Below are 18,682 nucleotides of genomic sequence, written 5' to 3'. Positions count from 1 at the left end.
GAGTGATGCAGGAATCCTGCTGCTGGGCAGGTGAGTTGGCACCATACGTCACTGCAGGAGCACGTTACCTGTGTGGATGAGTTTGTGGCGCTCCAAGTTCCCGATGCTGTTGAAGATCCGCCCACAGATCTCACAGGGATGAATGTACCTGAAAGTAGAGACAAACCTCAGGAGCCCCACCAGGGGGCTCATCACCTGAGGGGCTCATTCACTGTGAAGCCTTTGTCTACTCAGGGTCTGCTCAGCTGTGAAGGGCATGTGTGAAAGCTCCACTGTCCATGGAGGTGAGGCAAGAAGATGCTATGTGTCTCAGCTTTTCTGTAATGGGCTGAACTCTGTCCCTCACTTTGCTGCTGCAGTCCTAGCCCAGAATGTGGCTATATGTGGAGACAGGCGTTTACAGAGCAGATCGAGGTAAAATGGGGTCATCACGGTGACCCCAGATAAGAGATAGAATCATGTACCGAAGGCTGAGCCTGTGAGGGCACAGAAGATGCCATTGTTAGTCAAGGAGAGTTTAGGAGGAACCAAACCCTTTGACATGGGGCAGCATTAACAAAACCCAGCTACAGAGGAAAGGCTGTGCTGGCTTGTCAAGTAGGCCAACACACTTTAGAATCCTGTAAGGCAAACAATTAGGGTGAAAAATGCGGTCTAGGAGGCTGGTGCCCCAATATCTGGCATACGATGACTCAGTGATTGTGACTTGCTAGGCTAACACTATGGCTTTACAGAGTCCCTCTCTTCCTTACAGCCTCGGAGTCTTACTTCTGCACGTTGGGATCAGGCAGGTTCTCTCGGTGGATGACCATGTGGGCATGGTAGGTGGCCTTGAGTGCAAAGCGCCGGTGGCAGATGCTGCAGCCATGACCCTTCTCCTTGTGCACCTCCATGATGTGCTTCAGGTATTCCTTCCCACGGCCAAAGGTGAGCTATAAGCACACAGGGTGGAGGCTGCTGACTCACTGCCATCTCTGGGCAACTTTGTTACACTTGGATTGGCCAGACACAAATGGGATGGTCAGTTGTGCATGGGGTGGGGTGGGGGGCGATGACTATGGTACAGAAGCTTGCCACTTACAGGATAGGCTTCTGGAAACTCAGGTCATGAGCTGCTTGGAAATCAACTGTCCTTCCTGAGAGCATGCACCCTGCCTTGTGAAGCATGGACCAGCTTCAGGTTGGATGGGGCAAGGCATACCAGCCTGAGGCTAGTGAGGCTACTGAGGCCAGTTCCCAGGACACAAACCCCACCCCAGTCAGCAGTCTGCTTATGTGCACACCAAGCCACAAGCGGGTTCTGATGGGTGTGAGAGCCCATGGTAAACATCCCTAAGCTCAAGTGATATGGGACAACCTTCTTTAGTGGAGGAAATGGACAGAACAGTGCTGTAGGTTCCCCACAGCTCCATGGTCCCAATTCCCTCCCCTGCCGCTGTGCTTACAGGTGGGGTGCTGAGTACCTGGCACCTCTTGCAGCTGTATTTGTGAGGCTCGGAGTCTGCACTCTCATCAGAGTTGTCATCGTTCTCCTCTGAGGAGATCCCAATCTTGCCGATGAACTCTTCCCGCTGGTGGTCATCCATTAGTGCGATGTCCTGCAGAACAACCACAAACCCAGCCTTTAATGCAGTACGCTGGAGCTCTGGTCAGTACTTTCGGGGAATCAGTTGTTTGTCTAGTGAGCTTTATCTATGTCCCTTTGGATGGCACTGGGCTTGCCATCCTGTGGTCCTGGCACTTACCAGCTCTCAGGGTCATTATGCTACCTGCCTAGCAAAATCCCACCTATGCCCAGGAGAGTCCTGGAGGACATCCCAGGCTGCTGCAGCACTGCTCCAGACTGGGCCTTTGACTCAGGTGCTTCTTCCATCTGTCCTCACACCCAGTTTTCTCTGCCCTGGGGCTACTGCACAGCTCTTCTTTTCCCTAAAGGCAGGAAGGCAGCAGAGTGCCACCCTCCTTACACCTATTCTCCTAGGAAAGGTACAGAAAAGAGTAATCTGTCAGGCCCTGCACTGGGAGATTCTATCTGGGCCCTACAGCTGGACAAACAGGTGTGACAGTGGAAGTCTGTATGAAGAGCCTACCAGTGCCATGATGACAACTACGGAAGGCCAGGGCGGCAATGTGAATGCCAAAACTTCACCTAAGGTAACAGTGTGAGGGAGTAAGCCCTTTGGTGAATGACCAGGTCTGACAGTGGGGCACCGTGAGTAGAATTAGAGCCTTGAAAAGACAGACCCCAAAGACATTCTCATCCTTCCACCATGTGAGAACACAGCACGAAGGTGATGTGTGAATGAGGAAGCCCTCAACACAATGAACATTCCAACACCTTCATCTTAACTTTCAGCTCCAGAACTGTGAAATAGAGTCTGTTGTTGGTGAATGCCTCATCTATGTGTTTTGTCAGAGCATAAAAACTAACACAGACACTGGGTGTGCCAGGTCACTGAGTGTCACCTGTGGGAGACCTGTACCTTGAAGTGGACATGGATGTGGTCCCTGAGCACGTCCACTCGGAAGAACTTGCGCCCGCAGATCTCGCAGGTGTACTTCTTGTCACCATGGGTCAGCAGATGCTTGTTCATGTTGCTCCGGCAAGAGAACACCTGGGGACAGGGAACCAGTGCAGCGAGGGTTAGGCTATTGGACATACACAGGAGCCAACCCTGTGGCCCCCAGGCCTAGGACATCTAGCAAGTTCTTCTAGACTTATGGTGATTTCTTTCTTTCTTTCTTTCTTTCTTTCTTTCTTTCTTTCTTTCTTTCTTTCTTTCTTTCTTTCTTTCTTTCTTTCTTTCTTTCTTTCTTTCTTTCCTCTCTCTCTCTCTCTCTCTCTCTCTCTCTCTCTCTCCCTTCCTTCCTTCCTTCCTTCCTTTCTCCCTTCCTTCCTTCCTTCCTCTCTCTCTCTCTCTCTCTCTCTCTCTCTCTCTCTCTCTCTCTCCTTTTTTTGGAGACAGGGTTTCTCTGTGTAACCATTCTGGGTGTCCTGGAACTTGTTCTGTACACCAGGCTGGCCTTGAACTCAAGATACCCACCTGTCTAAACTTATGGTGATTTAGACATCCATTCAAACCACAGGACAGGACTCTGTTTTCAGTCTCTGCTGCAATGGGAGCACAGCAGAGTGCTTATGCTGAGTTCAACAGCTCAGTGGCACAGAGCCTGCTTGGGAGCCATGCAGATATACCTACAAGTTTCTTAAAGCAGATACCAAAAAGACACTCAACCCAGTTTGAGTACTGTTTCATGTTGTTTTCTATTTCCGCCTAAAGAGATGGATGAGATTCATTCAAGCATCCACACCAGTCCTCCCCTGAGCTGGGCCTGGGAACATGGGGTCTACAAGGCAGATATGTAACCATCACCAGGGTCCCAGGAGCCCCACTGATCACGGAGCATCCAATAGCAGGACTTTCCTCAGATGAAGTGCCCTGGGACCTACTTGTCTATGGCCATGGCTCCACCTCCTTGTCCCTGCACTATCTGGCCCCCAAATCTATAGTTTAAGGTCAAAGGCCCCACATGGATTCACTGCTCTCTGGATCCACAGGCTTTGGTTGCTCTGTGGGTTCAAAGAAACCAAGAAACATCATGGAAGCAGAGCTTGTCACTTCCTTTTGAAAGCATCGTTGAATCTGGCAGTGCGGCCACACGTTCCCAATCAGGAGTAGACAGCCATGTGGGGCTGGGTTCCCCAGTGTGGTGGTGCCATGGTGCCAACGCTACTCTGTGTCAATAGCTCCCATGTGTAGCTATGATAGGCCCCTCCTCTAAGCAACACCAGAGGCTGCTTGGGTCACACGCACAGGAGCCTCTCAAGAATCTGTATACCTAGTGTACACTTGCACAGAGAACCCTTTCTAGAACCTGCATTCTCAGCATGTGCTCTGTGCAGTAAGGGACGTGACTTCTGGTCCTCTGGGGATACAGCTAGTACTTCCAATTACCTGAATTGTCAGGGTTGAGTCTAATGAACAAGCAATGGCATTTTCAGTTAAGAAGTGGTGTTCATGTGTGAAGAATGGGACAATGTGTATGTGGCAGCCAGGACAGGGGCTGGGAACCCCAGATGCCTACACCACAGGCATGGCTAAGGCCAGAGTAGATCACGTGGGGACACTGGTACAATAGCACAGGCTGTCTAGGCAAGAACCTAACCTTGATCACCATGGGTGGGCTACTCCTAACTTAGAAAATACTACCTGGTCACTGAGCAGGGGTGGCTGGCATGGACAGGCTAAAGCCCCAGAGTATCTTGCCCCTTCAAATGTGAATATGAGAACAAGGTCCAGACACTCATGAGGACAACATGTTCTATAGAGTGGAAGGGACAAAAAAAAAAAAAAATTCTCCGCAGATTTACTGGAAACCCATCCCAGGTTGCAGAGACCAAAACACCAAATGTGTAACCTTCAGTTAAAAACAAGTGTTGAACACTGGGAGTCCCGGACACTGTTGCCCTAGAAGGTGAGTCTAACCTGCTGACACTTAGACATGGTTATTGTCTACAGAGTTCACACCTAAGAACTGCACAGTAGAACTGAAAGCCAAAAACAAACCTTTGTGCTGGTTAGCTCTCTGGTCAATTTGACATAAGTTAGAGTCATCTCTGAGAAGGGATCATCAGCTGAGAAATAGCTCCATCAGACTGACCTGTAGGCAAGACTGTGGGGGCATTTTCTTGATAATTACTGATGAAAGGGCCCAGCTCACTGTGGTGGTCCTGGGTGCTATAATAAAGCAAGCCGAGCAAGACATGGAGGTAAGCCAGTAAGCAGTCATCGTTCATGGCCTCCACTTCAGCTCCTGTCTCCAGTTCTGATTGAGTTCCTGCCCTGACCTCCCTTCATGATGGACTCTAAGCAACTCTTTCCCCTTCAAGTTGCTTTTGGTCACAATTTACCACAGCAACAGAAACCTAACCAGGACATGTGTTATCCCTTAGTGTATGATTTTGTATTGGGCTGCATTCACAGCATCTGGGGGTGGAAGGGGACTGCAGGCTGTGGGCTGGGCATGTCTATAAGTTCCTTGTCTGCAGCTCTGAGCTTGAGCTTAGAGAGTGGGGACCTGCCATCCAACACCAACAGCAACTGCAGAACATTACCTTGCCACACACTGGGCATCCAGAAGGTTCTTTCTTATAACGAACCAGGCTTTCCCCACTGGCCTCCAAGTCTTCTCTCTTCACTCGCCGCACACCTGAAATCCCAGACCAGACAGTAAGTGTGAGGCCACACGGTACAGGTCAGATCCCAGAACTGACTGGGAACCATGCTGAAAGTATTGTGGAACCAGATATGCAAGAGGCTGATAGGGGGTTGCTTGAGCTCATGAGCAACACAGCAAGACTCATCTGGCCAGGCAGTGCTGGTCTAACCCTGAGCCCGGTCTACAAAGTGAGTTTCAGGACAGCCAGAGCTGTTACACAGAGAAATCCTATCTTGAAAAAAACAAAAACCAAAAAACAAAAACAACAACAACAACAAAAAACCCCAAAACTAAACAACTCCATCTAACCAACCAACCAAACAAACAAATAAAATATGTGAGTGGTATACCTAGTCCACCCAGGTTCATCACAGAAAGCAGTGGCTTCCAGCAGGCCCCAGAGCATCCTTGGTTCTGAGCAACTGATCTGTGTTGGGCCTGAAGGAACCCCATGGCAAGGTCATGTCCAACTATGACACTGACCTCAAGAGGAACAATTATTACCACCACTATTGCAAGCAGGACAACTAAGGTGCAGTGATTTGCCCATGGTTCTCGGAGGCTGGGTGGGGCCCAGAGTACACTTCTAAGGATCTCATGGGACCATGCTGTATGTCTTTACGAACTGACAGGGAACCAAAGGGCAGGGGAAAGCAAAGTGTAGGAACTTACAAGGGATGTGACCTGATCTTGTTTTCACAAACTCATGCGCATGTATCTGGCAGTTACGCTTTCCACACAGCCTGAATTCGTTCTGTAAATGGTGTTTTCAAACACTACCAAAGAGTGTTTATGTCAGTGAGTGCTGCTGACAAAGGGGTTGTGACTCTTAGTGGGGAAAATAATCAGAATGCTGACTTTAACCTCTGTTCCACTTCTAATTCTACCCTTGTGGCTGCCACACGTGTGTGGAGAGCTGACTCTACTGGGTCCTTTTCTGACCTCACATACTGTGTAAACTGATGGTTACCAACCACACTTCCCACCAGCATAGACCACTCCATTTACATGGCTGAGCCTGCTTATACACGACACCATATTGGCCTTTCCTACATTCCATCACACTAACATTCTTCATAGTATTAAAAAGTTCTCTAAAGAAATACTTTCAAATAACTGCCTAACAGCCAACACTCAGAGCAGTCTAGCTGCGTTTATTTATTCCCCACTGTTCCAAGCACTTCTCTCTGCTCATGGCACTGTTAACACCATCCTAGAACCCCAGGATTAAGAAGAGGGTCACCAGGTCAGAAGGAAGGCATTCCAGACCACAGGCTCACCATCCAGGTGCCGCCTCTGGTGGTCCAGCATGACATCCTTGCGGTAGAACATCTTACTGCAGACCTCACAGGCAAATTTCTTGTCCCCATGTTTCTTCTTGTGCTTGGAGAGGTTGCTGTTGGTGGAGAAGAATCTGAAACACATCTCACATTGGAACGTCTTGTCATCTGTCCAGAGAGTAAACAAACACACATGTGCGGTAAATCACCCCTGACCAGGCTCCAGCATGTGTGCCTCGGCAGGGTGAAAAGAGGAGTCCAACAGGAGAAGAGCAGGGCACCGTGCTCAGAGCTCCTCAGCTGTGTCCTCAGCTAGACATACAAATATGCACTGGTGTGCCAGCTCTCCTCACTGGGCAAAGCTGCCTGAACAGCTCTCTTGGCTCCTCTCCCTCTATCTGTATGCACTACAAGCTTCCTCAGACCCAGGGATGCCCTCCTTGTGTTCTCAGCATGCTCACCTGCTTCTCCAGCACAGTGCCATTGGCTGGCTTGCCTCTTCTCTGCCCAATTACCTCTTATAGCATCCCCTACGCAACACTCCCAATTTCTCTACCTTCCACAAGAGAGGTCTAGGCCTCCCTTAGTGGACACACACTTCATACATATTCAACAACACAAGCACATGCCCCCCCCATTCACTCAACACATACTCCATAAATACACATGCACATGTATGCATACACATGCATACACACCACATTCAAACCCATCTCCACCCCTATTCAACACACAGCACACAAATACACATGCTCACATTGCAAGAAGTTAGCACCCCTCCATCCTGGTCCCCACTTCAAGTACCTCCTGGAAGGCAGCTAAGCAAGTTGTAGTTCTTGCCTCTGAAAATCTACCCCGTCCTCTGCTTGGTGTCTGCAGTCCCTGCACCACATCCACTGGGTACCCTGCCTCTTTGTGGGCCAGCTCTCAAAATCACATGTTCTTTCCTGAATCATGGATGTTGATGTATATGATAGCAAGGGACAAGTGTGTCATTACTTCTCTCAGAAGCAAAGGCCCCTAGGTCAGAACACCTCTAGACTCAGCAAATGTTTTCCTATAAAGCCCTTAGTCTACATAGCCACTGTCTATCACACACCTACCACTGGTTCTCCTGTCTGTGGGGAGAAGTCCCTACAGATACCTTGGGACCCCACTTATCAGGCATTCATTGTTAACATCTGAGCAAGTCATTCTGCTTGGGAGCTGCCTAGAACCAGGGAAGTGTTACATCCCAGGACTGCATACCGGATTCTAACCTTGACCCCCAGTCAGTTGTGATAACCAAGATGTGGCTGAGAAGCCAATGCTCCTTGAAGTAGAGGTCCACTAGTAGGATTACTGAAGTGAGGCCCTATGGCTGCAGGAAGCTTCTAGCTTCACTCAGGAGACTATATATGTAGCCAGCTAGAGGTCAACCCACCTAAACCTGAAGAAAATCAGCCATCTATATCTCTTCCTGCCAGGGGAACAAAGACGCAAGGCAGGGCTATGTGCCTGGCCTCTAAGCAGGGAGGGGTGGGAGAGGGAATCAAGGCCTTAGTGGATACCACACCTGGGACAGGGCAGCACAGCACAGGAAACAGTGGCCTAGCTATAGCTTCCCCCACTAAAGGCATGGACGAGAAGTCCTATGTAAGTCTCAGGAGACTTGGACCTGCTCCTGGCAATCCTACTATGCAACTCACTTTCCCAAGTGAAATGTTATTCATATGATTCAACTCTCTTTCTCATTTGTTTGGCTGTACTACAGAGTAGCTCTGCTAAGCCCCAACTAGGTCTGCAGCACAGGTGGGCCAGTCTCCCTCCCAGGCAGGTGAGTCTCTGAACATCACAGGTGAGCCTTCTTCCTTATAGGTTCTGAACAACACTGGTAACCATGGAAAACAGCATTGCTGTCTTGATCTCTAAACATTCTCCCTATGAGCACCCCGGGCATGGGGAAGGAGATCCTACTTCCAACTATTTTCTGTGCTGATCACCTACACAGTCAACTAAGATGATCTATCACACACACCTCAATAACACCCTGAGGTGCAAGAACCCAGACATCTAGTTCTAGAATGATTACCCACCACCCCACCTCAGTAATCCAGCCACTATGGCGATGTGTAGTGACACTGAAGGCAAATGCTCCAGGATCTGGTAAAGGACAAGGGGACTAATGTTGCACACTGTGAACCCCGAGATTGCATTATTTACTGGAACAACCTGTTTCTAGTGGTGGTGTGGCTCAGCCCTAGCACACACCTTTAGTCTAAGAGCTTAAAGTCAACCATAGGTCAAGAAATGGAGAAACCAAGGTGACTGGAAGTCAACATAGGATTATTAAAAAAAAAAAAAAGAGTAAGAGAGAGTCAGGAGGACAGACAGAGAGACCCACGAGAAGTAGAAGGGAGGGACATCCAGTTTGAGGAAGTTGGTTGGAGATGGCATAGGAGGAGAGCTTCTGGGTGGTCAGCAGAGAAGGAAATTCAGCTGGGTGCTTTCTCTGCCTCTCTGAGCAAGCAGGTTTTCACCTCAGCATCTGTCTCCAGAGTCTTTATTGGTAAAATTGAACAACTGAGATTTTGTTAAAAACATTTGGTGCCACAATGTGTAGCATGACCACACAGACAGGGAAATCATGCCAGCTGCAGACCAACTGAGAAGCCACCAGATATGGTAAGACACCCAAGAAGTCCCCAAGGAGATAGCTAAGTAATATCAAAAGGAAAAAAATCTTTCTCATGTTAAGGATGGGAAACATTATAACATAGGGTGTTAGGACCCTGTATAATGCTACTTTAGATGGCTTGAAAATAGAAGCAGAAAAAAAGATAAATAATTTAACTGAGATTGACATAATATCAATTACAATTACTATCAGTCTGGTAATTCATATTTTATCCTTAATAGCCACAGTGTTTTTTTGTACCAAATATAAAAAGTGGATTGATAAGATGCAAGTCTTAAAAGGCTTATAAACAAATATAAGAAAAATATTCAGACACAGACAGAAGATTTTAGACAAGAACTACTGCATGATGAAACTAAAGAGGGTGGCCCAAGGTTGTTAGAAAACCAGCTTTAGTTTATCCAGTTACTGTACAAGAACTACCAGGAGACAATAAGACCACCAAGGCTATCAGGAAGTTAAGTGGAATCCTATAGCAATATTAGATTTGAGATTTAAGGAATTGGTTGTTTCATATGATATGTATGCATATGTGAAGTAGGTGTTAAATTCATGGGCAACTAAGAACATAATTATCCCTCAAGACCAAAAAGGTTTGGCAACAGCAATATTGAAAGCTGGTCTTCAGTTACAATGGGAAACACGGTAAAAAGATGAAGCTAGGGCCACAGAACAACAAAAATGAGGCCAGAGGTATTAATATTTCTCAAGGTCAGTCACTAGATAAAAGTCAATATGCTGAGGTACAAAGGCAGCTTGAATGTGATGATCATATCTTGGCCCTATGTCATTTAGCAGTTTTAAATGCTTGGGACAAAGTTGAAGAATCAGAAAAGAGGTCTAAGTCATTTATTAAAATTATACAAGGCCCGAAAGAAACCTTCACTGATTTTTTGCAAAGACTGACTTCAGCTGTAAATACAATAGTATCAGATTCAGAAAACAAATATTAATCAAATCTTTGGCTTTTGAAAATTCTAATTCAGGGAGTCTGGAGAGATGGCTCAGTGGCTAAGAACACTGACTGCTTTTCCAGAGGACACGGGTTCAATTCCCAGTACCCACATGCTGTGGATATCACTCTGTATAAATAAAACATTGATAGGCCAGTAGCCAGGCAGGAAGTATAGGACAAGGAGAGAGGAGAATTTTGGGAAGTGGAAGACTGAGGCAGGGAGACACTGCCAGCCACTTCCATGACAAGCAGCATGTGAAGATGCTGGTAAGCCATGAGCCACGTGGCAAGGTATAGATTTATAGAAATGGGTTAATTTAAGATAGAAGTAGATAATAAGAAGCCTGCCATGGCCATATGGTTTATAAGTAATATAAGCATCTGAGTGATTATTTTATACATGGGTTATGGGACTGCGGGGGCTTGGTGGGACCTGGAAAGAAGCCCTCCAGCTACACCCACATGGCAGCTGACAACTGCCTGTAACTCCAAGATCTGACACCTTCACATAGACATACATGCAGGCAAAAGCACCAATGCAAATAAAATAAAAATAAATAAATTATAAAAAAAAGAAGAAAATTCTAATTCAGAATGTAAAAGGGTGATTAGGCCTTTAAAGGCAAGATCAGCACCAACAGATGAATGGATTAGAAATACTGCTGATATTGGATCTCATGTTTATGATTCTACTCTGATAAGTGAAATAATTTCTAAAAGTTTTAATAAAAATCAAAATGTCAGATGTTTTAATTGTGGTAAGCAGGGTCTTCTGAAAAGGGATTGTGGGCAAGGTGTTCCTAGAAACAATGTTTTGTTTTTTTGTTTTTTTTTTTTACAGAAGGTATGGCAAAGGCCAGCATTGGACTAGTGAATGCAGATCAACAAGGGACAGGCAAGGTAACCCTTTGCTATCGGGAAATGTCCTAACATAAGGTCCAGATATCAAATTTTATTCACTCATTCCCTGTCAGACTTGGAGAAAGTCATCCACAGAGCCAATTGAAAGATTTAAGCCTTTTGTTAAAAACAACAATGCTCTGGATGTAATTAAGGACAGAACGGCTTCAGTAGATAAAACAAAATATTCAGGAGAGACCAGAAAACAAGTATTTTGGCAAACTGCTATAAATGATCAGAGACCAAAGCTAAAAATACAAATAAACAGTATTGAAGTTGAAGATCTAATAGACATAGGAGCAGATATAACAATAATTTCACCAAAATCTTGGCATCCAGATTGGCCTCTTTAAAAGGCAATGGTTAACTTCTACGGATTAGAAATTCATCTCAGGTAAAACAAAGTGCAAGAGAGGTCAAGTATATAGGGCCAGAAGGACAAATAGGAAAATTAAAGCCATATGTGGCTAATATAGTCATGGATTTATGGGGATGTGATTTGTTGCAGCACTGGAAAATACAGATTAACTGTACTTTCAGAATCTCAGAAACAAACCATAAAGTAAGGAATGCTCATGAGAAAAATATCAGAAGGTATTATCAAGAGCAGTCACAGACTCTTCAAGTTGTTCATAATCAGAGGACAACAGCTGTTGGTTTTTCAAAGCTACCAACCGCCCTACTTTTAAAATGGTTAACTGACAAACCTGTGTAAGTGGAATAATGGCCTTTGACATCAGAAAAATTACAGGCACTAGGACAACTGGTATAGGAGCATCTAAATGCTCAACACATTGAAGAATTGACCAGTCCTTGAAATTTTCTTATATTTGTCATTAAAAAGAAATATGGAAAAGGAGAATGTTAACAGAACCATAAATAAGGTGATTTAGTCAATGGGCTTTTTACACCCTGGAATTCCCTTGCCTTCTTTATTACTTTATTACAGTGACAGATTTAAAAGACTGCTTTTTTACTATACAAGAAAAGGATAGCTTCTTTTCCACGCACGTGTCTCTCCCACAGGCCTGCACTTTCTGTCCTTTGTTTCTAATAAACTCTATAAGCGGATTCTGTCGTGTTTCGTGACGTTCCTTACAGGGTAAGAACACAACGCAGACAGAAAACTAACATTTTTGGTGCCGTGAACCGAGCAGGCGCTGCCGGCGCTTCCCGCAGGCAGCCCGTGGACCGGGCAATCTGCTCCGTACGCGACAGACCGCTCTCCATTAGCCTGAATCGCATCCAAACTGCATCCAACACCGGATCGGATTGGTGAGTGCCCCCCACTTTCGGCCGGCGTAAACGGTTTCCTGAACCGGTGAGAACGACCGTTGATTGTCCGGCGCCTCACACGTGTTCTTGAGACCGGGGGAACCCCCGACCACGGTCTTCATTGGCTACGGTCGGCCCCTATCGCTGGCCAACTGGCCTAATTTTTCTGGCCTCTCCCACATCTGCAGCCTGAGGTGTTTCTTCAATTAGGGCCACCGCCGTTGGTGCGTCCTGACAAAGCCACGTGAGGGCGACACGTTCATCCCTTGACAGAGGGACAAACGCTGTCTGGATTCCCGGGGGATCCTTTCCTCACCGTGGAGGGGGCCCCTGCTTCTTTGGCTGACGAGCCTAGGAGCAGCCTGTGCCTGAAATCCGTCCGGGACCCTGGGGACGCCTGAGGTCTTGGCTCCGGATTACGTTTCTTTTTCTTTTTTCTTTTTTTTTTTTTTGCCTCTGCTGCAGACATGGGAAACAAGGCTTCCAACTCTGTTACTCCTTCCTCTCCGTTGGGCTGTCTTGTTGAAGCTTTAAAACCTCTCAGTTTAATGCCTCACATAAAGAATTCTAAGCTAACTCGTTTATGTTAAAAAAAAAAAAAGAGATGGCCAAAGTATGCTTTAAAAAAAATAACAAAGGGCCACTAAGCGGCTCCTTGGATCCCGATATTTCACGGGAGCTATCCAATCACTGTCGGCGTTCAGGCAAATGGAAAGAGTTGCTTTCTTCTCTCTCAACGCTAAACTGTCTCTTCTCGTTTCCTTCTCTCCTGCTCATATGCTCCTAGCTATACGTAAACCAGAGGATTCTCTGACTCCAGAATTTCTGACTCTAGATCTTGCTAAGGAACCAATAATTAAAATTCATGTTCCATCCACTCTCTCAGATAAAAAGTAAGCTGGGTTCTTATATGTCTAATTCTGCTTCCTTCATTAAACAGTTTCAATATATAACTCAATCTTATAGTCTCACCTTTCATGACCTTCTGAGGAGCTCAGGCGGGTATGGGAAGCAGGCTAGGATTCACACAGACGAAATTCATCAAACTAACCTTTCACACCCCCCAGGAGCCGAAGCGGTTCCTGACCGGGAACCACACTGGGGCTACAACACCCAGAGTGGCTGTCTAGCCAGAGATAGGTTTATTACCTGTCTCCTGACAGGCCTCCGTAAGGCTGCCCTAAAACCAGTAAACTATGAAAAACAAAAAACGGTAATTCAGGATAAGGACGAATCTGTCTCTTGTTCCCCAGACCTACCTGACTAAAACTTAAGCATCTGGAGAGCGAGGCTCCTGACCCCACAGGCAAAAGAGTCACTTGTGGCATTAAGGTGTGCCAGGGAAGAGATAAAAGCCCGAAAACAAAATTGCCAAGTGCTGGCACTCGCTGACTTCCAAAAGCTGTTGGGTCCCTGTTTTAAATGAGGAAAAGGCCACGGGCTACCGAATGCTCTGCTAGGCCATCAACAGCCTTGTTAAAAGTGCCGCCTAGAAAGACAGAGTCAGCTGACTGCCCCCAGGCACCAAGATGCATGGGTACATCAAGCTAAGACCTCCAACAGACCTAGGCTTGGCTATAGACATGACAGGGAACCCAGAACGCAGCAGGGAAGCGATCCGTTTCTTTCCTTCTGGACACCAGAGCCATTGACTCAGTCCTGGGAGTCTTGGGATGTCACCTCTCCTTTATTGTCGGGTACAGGGGACAGCCTTATCTACCTCAGCAGACACTGCCATTTAATTGTATTTTCAGAGGCATCCCTCTCACACATACATTCTTAGTGGTGCTAAGTTGCCCTGTACCTTTAATGGGGAGGGATCTCCTAGCTAAGGTAGGAGCGTCCATTTCTTTTCACTCCACACATTTGCCTCCTCCCAGACGCGCCAGCAGCTCTTACTTCTTCTCCTAGCCACTAACTCTACAGACTCCAAATATGCTTTTCATATCCTCCTGTCCCACGCTGCTATTTGGAGGGAGCGTGGACTTCTCACAGCAAAAGGAGGATCAGTGTCTCAGGCCATATAATGGCCATGCAGCAGGAAAAGTTAAATATCTCCTCAGACCAGTTCTAACACCAGGTCTTTTCCAAGCCTCCAGCTGTTCCAGATAGTCTGTTAACCCCTCTTTTATGTCATCTAAGGTCTATTCTATGGAGCTATGCGGACTGTTCACTGCCTCAGTCATGTGACAATCCTTGCCCACCTCCAATACACACTGGAGATCAGGTTCTTCTTTCCCCTCCGGGTCAGTGTCCTTCACCCCTTTCCCCTAAGTGGCAGGGACCCTTCAAAGTAATTCTTATAACCCCTACAGCTGCTAAACTCGAGGGTTTTCCTCACTGGGTCCACCTGTCTCACCTAAAACCTTTTATCTCACCTCCATCCAGAAGAATCTCTCTTCATATACAGTGAAACAGACAGGGCCTCTCACTCTCCAAGCTCCAGAGGACATCAGGATCCCCTGCTTTGCCACCAATTCCAGAGGAATAAGGTACCACCCCTTCCTTTTCCAACCAGGGCCACACAGAGCCGGAGGCAAAAAGGACCATCAAAAATATCCAGGCATATCTTGCTAAATGGGAGGCCCCAGCACCAGTACGGATGGACAGCCGACAGCCGCGGAACCAGGAGAAGGCAGAACGCCGTTCCAGGACCCCTCATCATCATTCCCGGACTTCACAAGATACCCTTCACCCTCCCCCCAAGAGCCAACCGACGCCCACTATTCAGCTGGAAGCAGTCTTTAAGAGAAACGTCGCCCCCGCACCCAGTCAACCACAATTTTTTCCTTTTTAAAAAGTAAAAGAGTCGGGAATGAAGGGTTCACAACGCGGTTCCATTTACTGGGCGGACACTTCTGTCCAGCCACTTCCGCATCAAGAGCGTCCCGTAGCTAGGATACCCGGTGTTTCGGATGTCTCCACCTATCAAGTTCCGGGCCAAGGGGTCTCGCGTGATCAGAGTCCCGTGACGTTGCATGGTGATGTAAGTGCGCAACACCACCATGTGCTCTACGCACACACGTAGAGTAGTGACGTGACCTGGCCACGCCCCCAGCCGGTTTTAAAAGTCCGGCGCCATATCCCCCCTCCCTTCTTCTCCACGCACGTGTCTCTCCCACAGGCCTGCACTTTCTGTCCTTTGTTTCTAATAAACTCTATAAGCGGAAAAAAAAAAAAAAAAAAAAAAAAAAAAAAAGGATAAAGAAAAATTTGCCTTCACAGTGCCTACTTATAATAATGCTCAACCTGTAAAAAGAAAAGTTAAACAGCCCCACCTTGTGTCAATATTTTGTACAACAGCCATTAAAATAATTTTTAAATAGTTTCCTCAATCTAAAGTTTATCATTATATGGATTATATCTTACTGGCTGATTCAGACACGAATACCTTAGAAAAAATGTTGGATGAAGTAAAGAGAATTTTGCCTTACTGGGGATTACAAACTGCTCCTGAAAAAGTACAGAGAGGAGACTCTATCAATTATCTAGAATATAAGACAAGTTTACAGAAAATTTGACCACAGAAAGTACAAATCAAAAGAAATCAATTACAAACTCTTAATGACTTTAAAAATTTGCTCAGATATTAACTGGCTATGGCCCATAGTTGGACTGACTACTCAAGAGCTAAGTAATTTATTTCAAACCTTACAAGGTGATAGGGACTTAAATAATCCAAAAAAAAAAAAATCAGTTGAAGCTGATAGAAAAGAAAAGACATCATAGGATTGACATGTGGATCACTTGGATCCAAAGCTTGACTGTATTTTAGTTATTTTTGCCTTTTACTCATTCTCCCACAGGAATTCTTATGGAGAGAAAAGATAACATCTTAGATTGGATATTTTTAGTACACAAAGTAAAAAATTAAAGAATTATATAAAAAAGGTTTCTCAATTGATTCTAAAAGAAAAAATGAGACTTCATCAATTAGTAGGAATAGACCCAGCAGAAATTGTGGTACATTTTATTAATGCTGAAATTGCCTCATTATGGGCAGAAAATAAACACTGCAAAGAGTTTATAATAATTTTTGGGGGAGATTAACAACAAATATCCCAAAAGCAAGAGACTTCAGTTTATAAAAAAGCTAACTGGATTCTCCCTCATATAGTAAAAGGGACACCAATTTCAGGAGCCCCTACATTCTATACTGTTGCAAATAAATCAGGAAAGACAGGTTATATATGTCAGAAAAAATAAGTAAAATGGCTCAAAGTGCTTATGATTCAGAGCTGTATGCCATTCTTATGGTATTATTAGATTTTTCTGAATCTCTTAATATAGTTACTGACTCAATATGCAGAGAGTTGTCTTACATATTGAAACCACTAAACTCATTCCAAATGATTCAGAATTAACTTCACTATTCAACTACAACAAATAATTAGAAATAAAAATCACCTCTTGTATAGAAAACACATTAGATTCCATAGGTCTATCAGGTCCTCTAGCACAAGGTAATGATGAACTTTATCAGCTATTAAAAGAAAATGTGCTAGGAGTCTCAAATTTTCCTAAGAAATACCATGTTAACAACAAAGGTTTAAAGAAAGATTTTTCTATCACTCGACAACAAGCGAAGGAAATTATAAAGAAATGTCCTACTTGTTCTTTGTATAACCAAACTCTACTACCTTCAAAAGGTACCCCAAAAAAGTGAAATTTGACAAATGTGTTTCATTTTGCGCAGTTTGGAAAATTATGTGCACCATACCTTATATACATATTCAAGATTTTAATTGGCAACTGCTTTAAGTTCTAAAAAGGCCGATTCTGTAATTATACATTTATTAGAAGTTATGGTTATAATGGGGATCCTGTACAAACTGAGACTGACAATGTTCCAGCATATGTCTCTAGTAAAATGAAACAGTTGTTTTTGCAAATTACAACATAAAGTGCTAGGCAGTGGTGGCAGAGGCAGGTGGATCTCTGTGGGTTTGAGCCCAGCCTGGTCTACAGAGCAAGTTCCAGGACAGCTAGGGCTACACAAAGAAACCCTGTCTTGAAAAAACTGAAAACAAACAAACAAACAACAACATAAAGCATATTACAGGTATACCACATAATCCAAGCAGTTATAGAAAGGACAAGTAGTTATAGAAAGATCTAATCACACTTTAAAAGATATGCTTAAGGGGTAGTAAGGAGCCCCAGAGATAGATTACACAGTGCTTTTATTAACTTTAAAATTTTTAAATGCTAATGAAAAAGGAACAACAGCTGTGGAGAGATATTGGATAAAAAAAAAAAAAACCTGCTGAATTAAATCAGCCTGTACATTTTAAAGATGTGTTGACCTCAGAATGGAAACAGGGATATGTGTTATGTTGGGGAAGACATTTTACCTTTGTTTCTACAGAAGGGAAGAAAAGTTGTGGATACCATCAAGATGGATAAAGACCTCCAGAATAAGAAGAGGTGATGGTTCATCAGACAGCTTGGTCATTCAGTCCAAACTAACTTATAAAGATTAACAAATGCCTTTCATTTGATCAGACATAAAACAGTAAAAATAAAAAATAATATTTTCAAATGATAATTTACCAAAGGTACACTTGCCTTATGATAATAAAATAAAAAATGGGTTTTCTTAAACCACTTGTCTTAAGTCCATGTTAGAATGCTAGGTTGTAGATTGCCATCTTGTACATAAGCTTTTGCGTTTTCCTCTTAAATAAAAAGGATATTTTTGTTGTTTGGTATTAAAAACACAGTTAAGAGATTTTAAATGTTTTAAGTAAATTAGAAGGGTTACTACAGTTCAAACTTGTTTTCTAAATCTCTAAGAGTTGGAGTGGTTTGGAGCTAAGAAAAATATTTGAGCACGGTGGTGGTAGTCCACACCTTTAATCCCAACAGAGACAGGGGGATCTCTGTAAATTAGTTGTTTCCTAAATCCTAGAGTTACAGTGAACAAGGGGGTGGAGCACACCTTTAATCCCACCACCCAAGGACTAAACTCATATACAGCTCCTAATTGGTATTTTTGCATGCTAGAGAAATCACATACCATATTTATAGATTATTATAAAAACCCTCTACAGGGTTTCTAGAAAGGCAACTAATTTCCAGTGGGTACAGGAACAAAGGGCAGCTTTTGCAACTGCTGGTAAACTCTTCTCTGTGCACACAATCCTGACCAGTATTGACCCAAATGATACCCTAATTATGGATATCATATTTATTGGTGAATTGGTAACTGGGGACTTCATAAAACAAAATGGAATACACCAACATTTGTCTGTTGGCTTCTATTGCAAACTTTGAATATACGGAGAACAAATATTCTCTCTCTGAAAAACAAATATGGACATTTTATGAGACATGGTCATGAGGATGCCCTTACAATGATGGATTGGATCCATT

General features: G+C 44.6%; 1 protein-coding gene across 3 annotated transcripts in view; it reads right to left on the bottom strand.

Moving 5' to 3' along the window:
• Nucleotides 1-18,682, bottom strand: part of Prdm15 (PR/SET domain 15) — an 80,087-nt gene that overhangs the window by 14,736 nt on the left and 46,669 nt on the right. For all 3 annotated transcript variants that reach the window (XM_028860291.2, XM_037209595.1, XM_028860292.2), the window contains exons 12-17: nt 6,501-6,668; nt 5,117-5,211; nt 2,484-2,615; nt 1,464-1,598; nt 769-932; nt 69-148 (exon numbers count right to left, since the gene is read on the bottom strand). In XM_028860291.2, the coding sequence (XP_028716124.1) occupies nt 69-148; nt 769-932; nt 1,464-1,598; nt 2,484-2,615; nt 5,117-5,211; nt 6,501-6,668 (774 nt within the window). The remainder of the gene's footprint in view (nt 1-68; nt 149-768; nt 933-1,463; nt 1,599-2,483; nt 2,616-5,116; nt 5,212-6,500; nt 6,669-18,682) is intronic.

This window comes from Peromyscus leucopus, chromosome 12 (assembly GCF_004664715.2).
Source record: "Peromyscus leucopus breed LL Stock chromosome 12, UCI_PerLeu_2.1, whole genome shotgun sequence".
In the NCBI taxonomy this organism is placed as follows: domain Eukaryota; kingdom Metazoa; phylum Chordata; class Mammalia; order Rodentia; family Cricetidae; genus Peromyscus; species Peromyscus leucopus.
The sequence above is the reverse complement of the archived record's forward strand: the minus strand, read 5'-3'. Positions and strand labels throughout refer to the sequence as shown.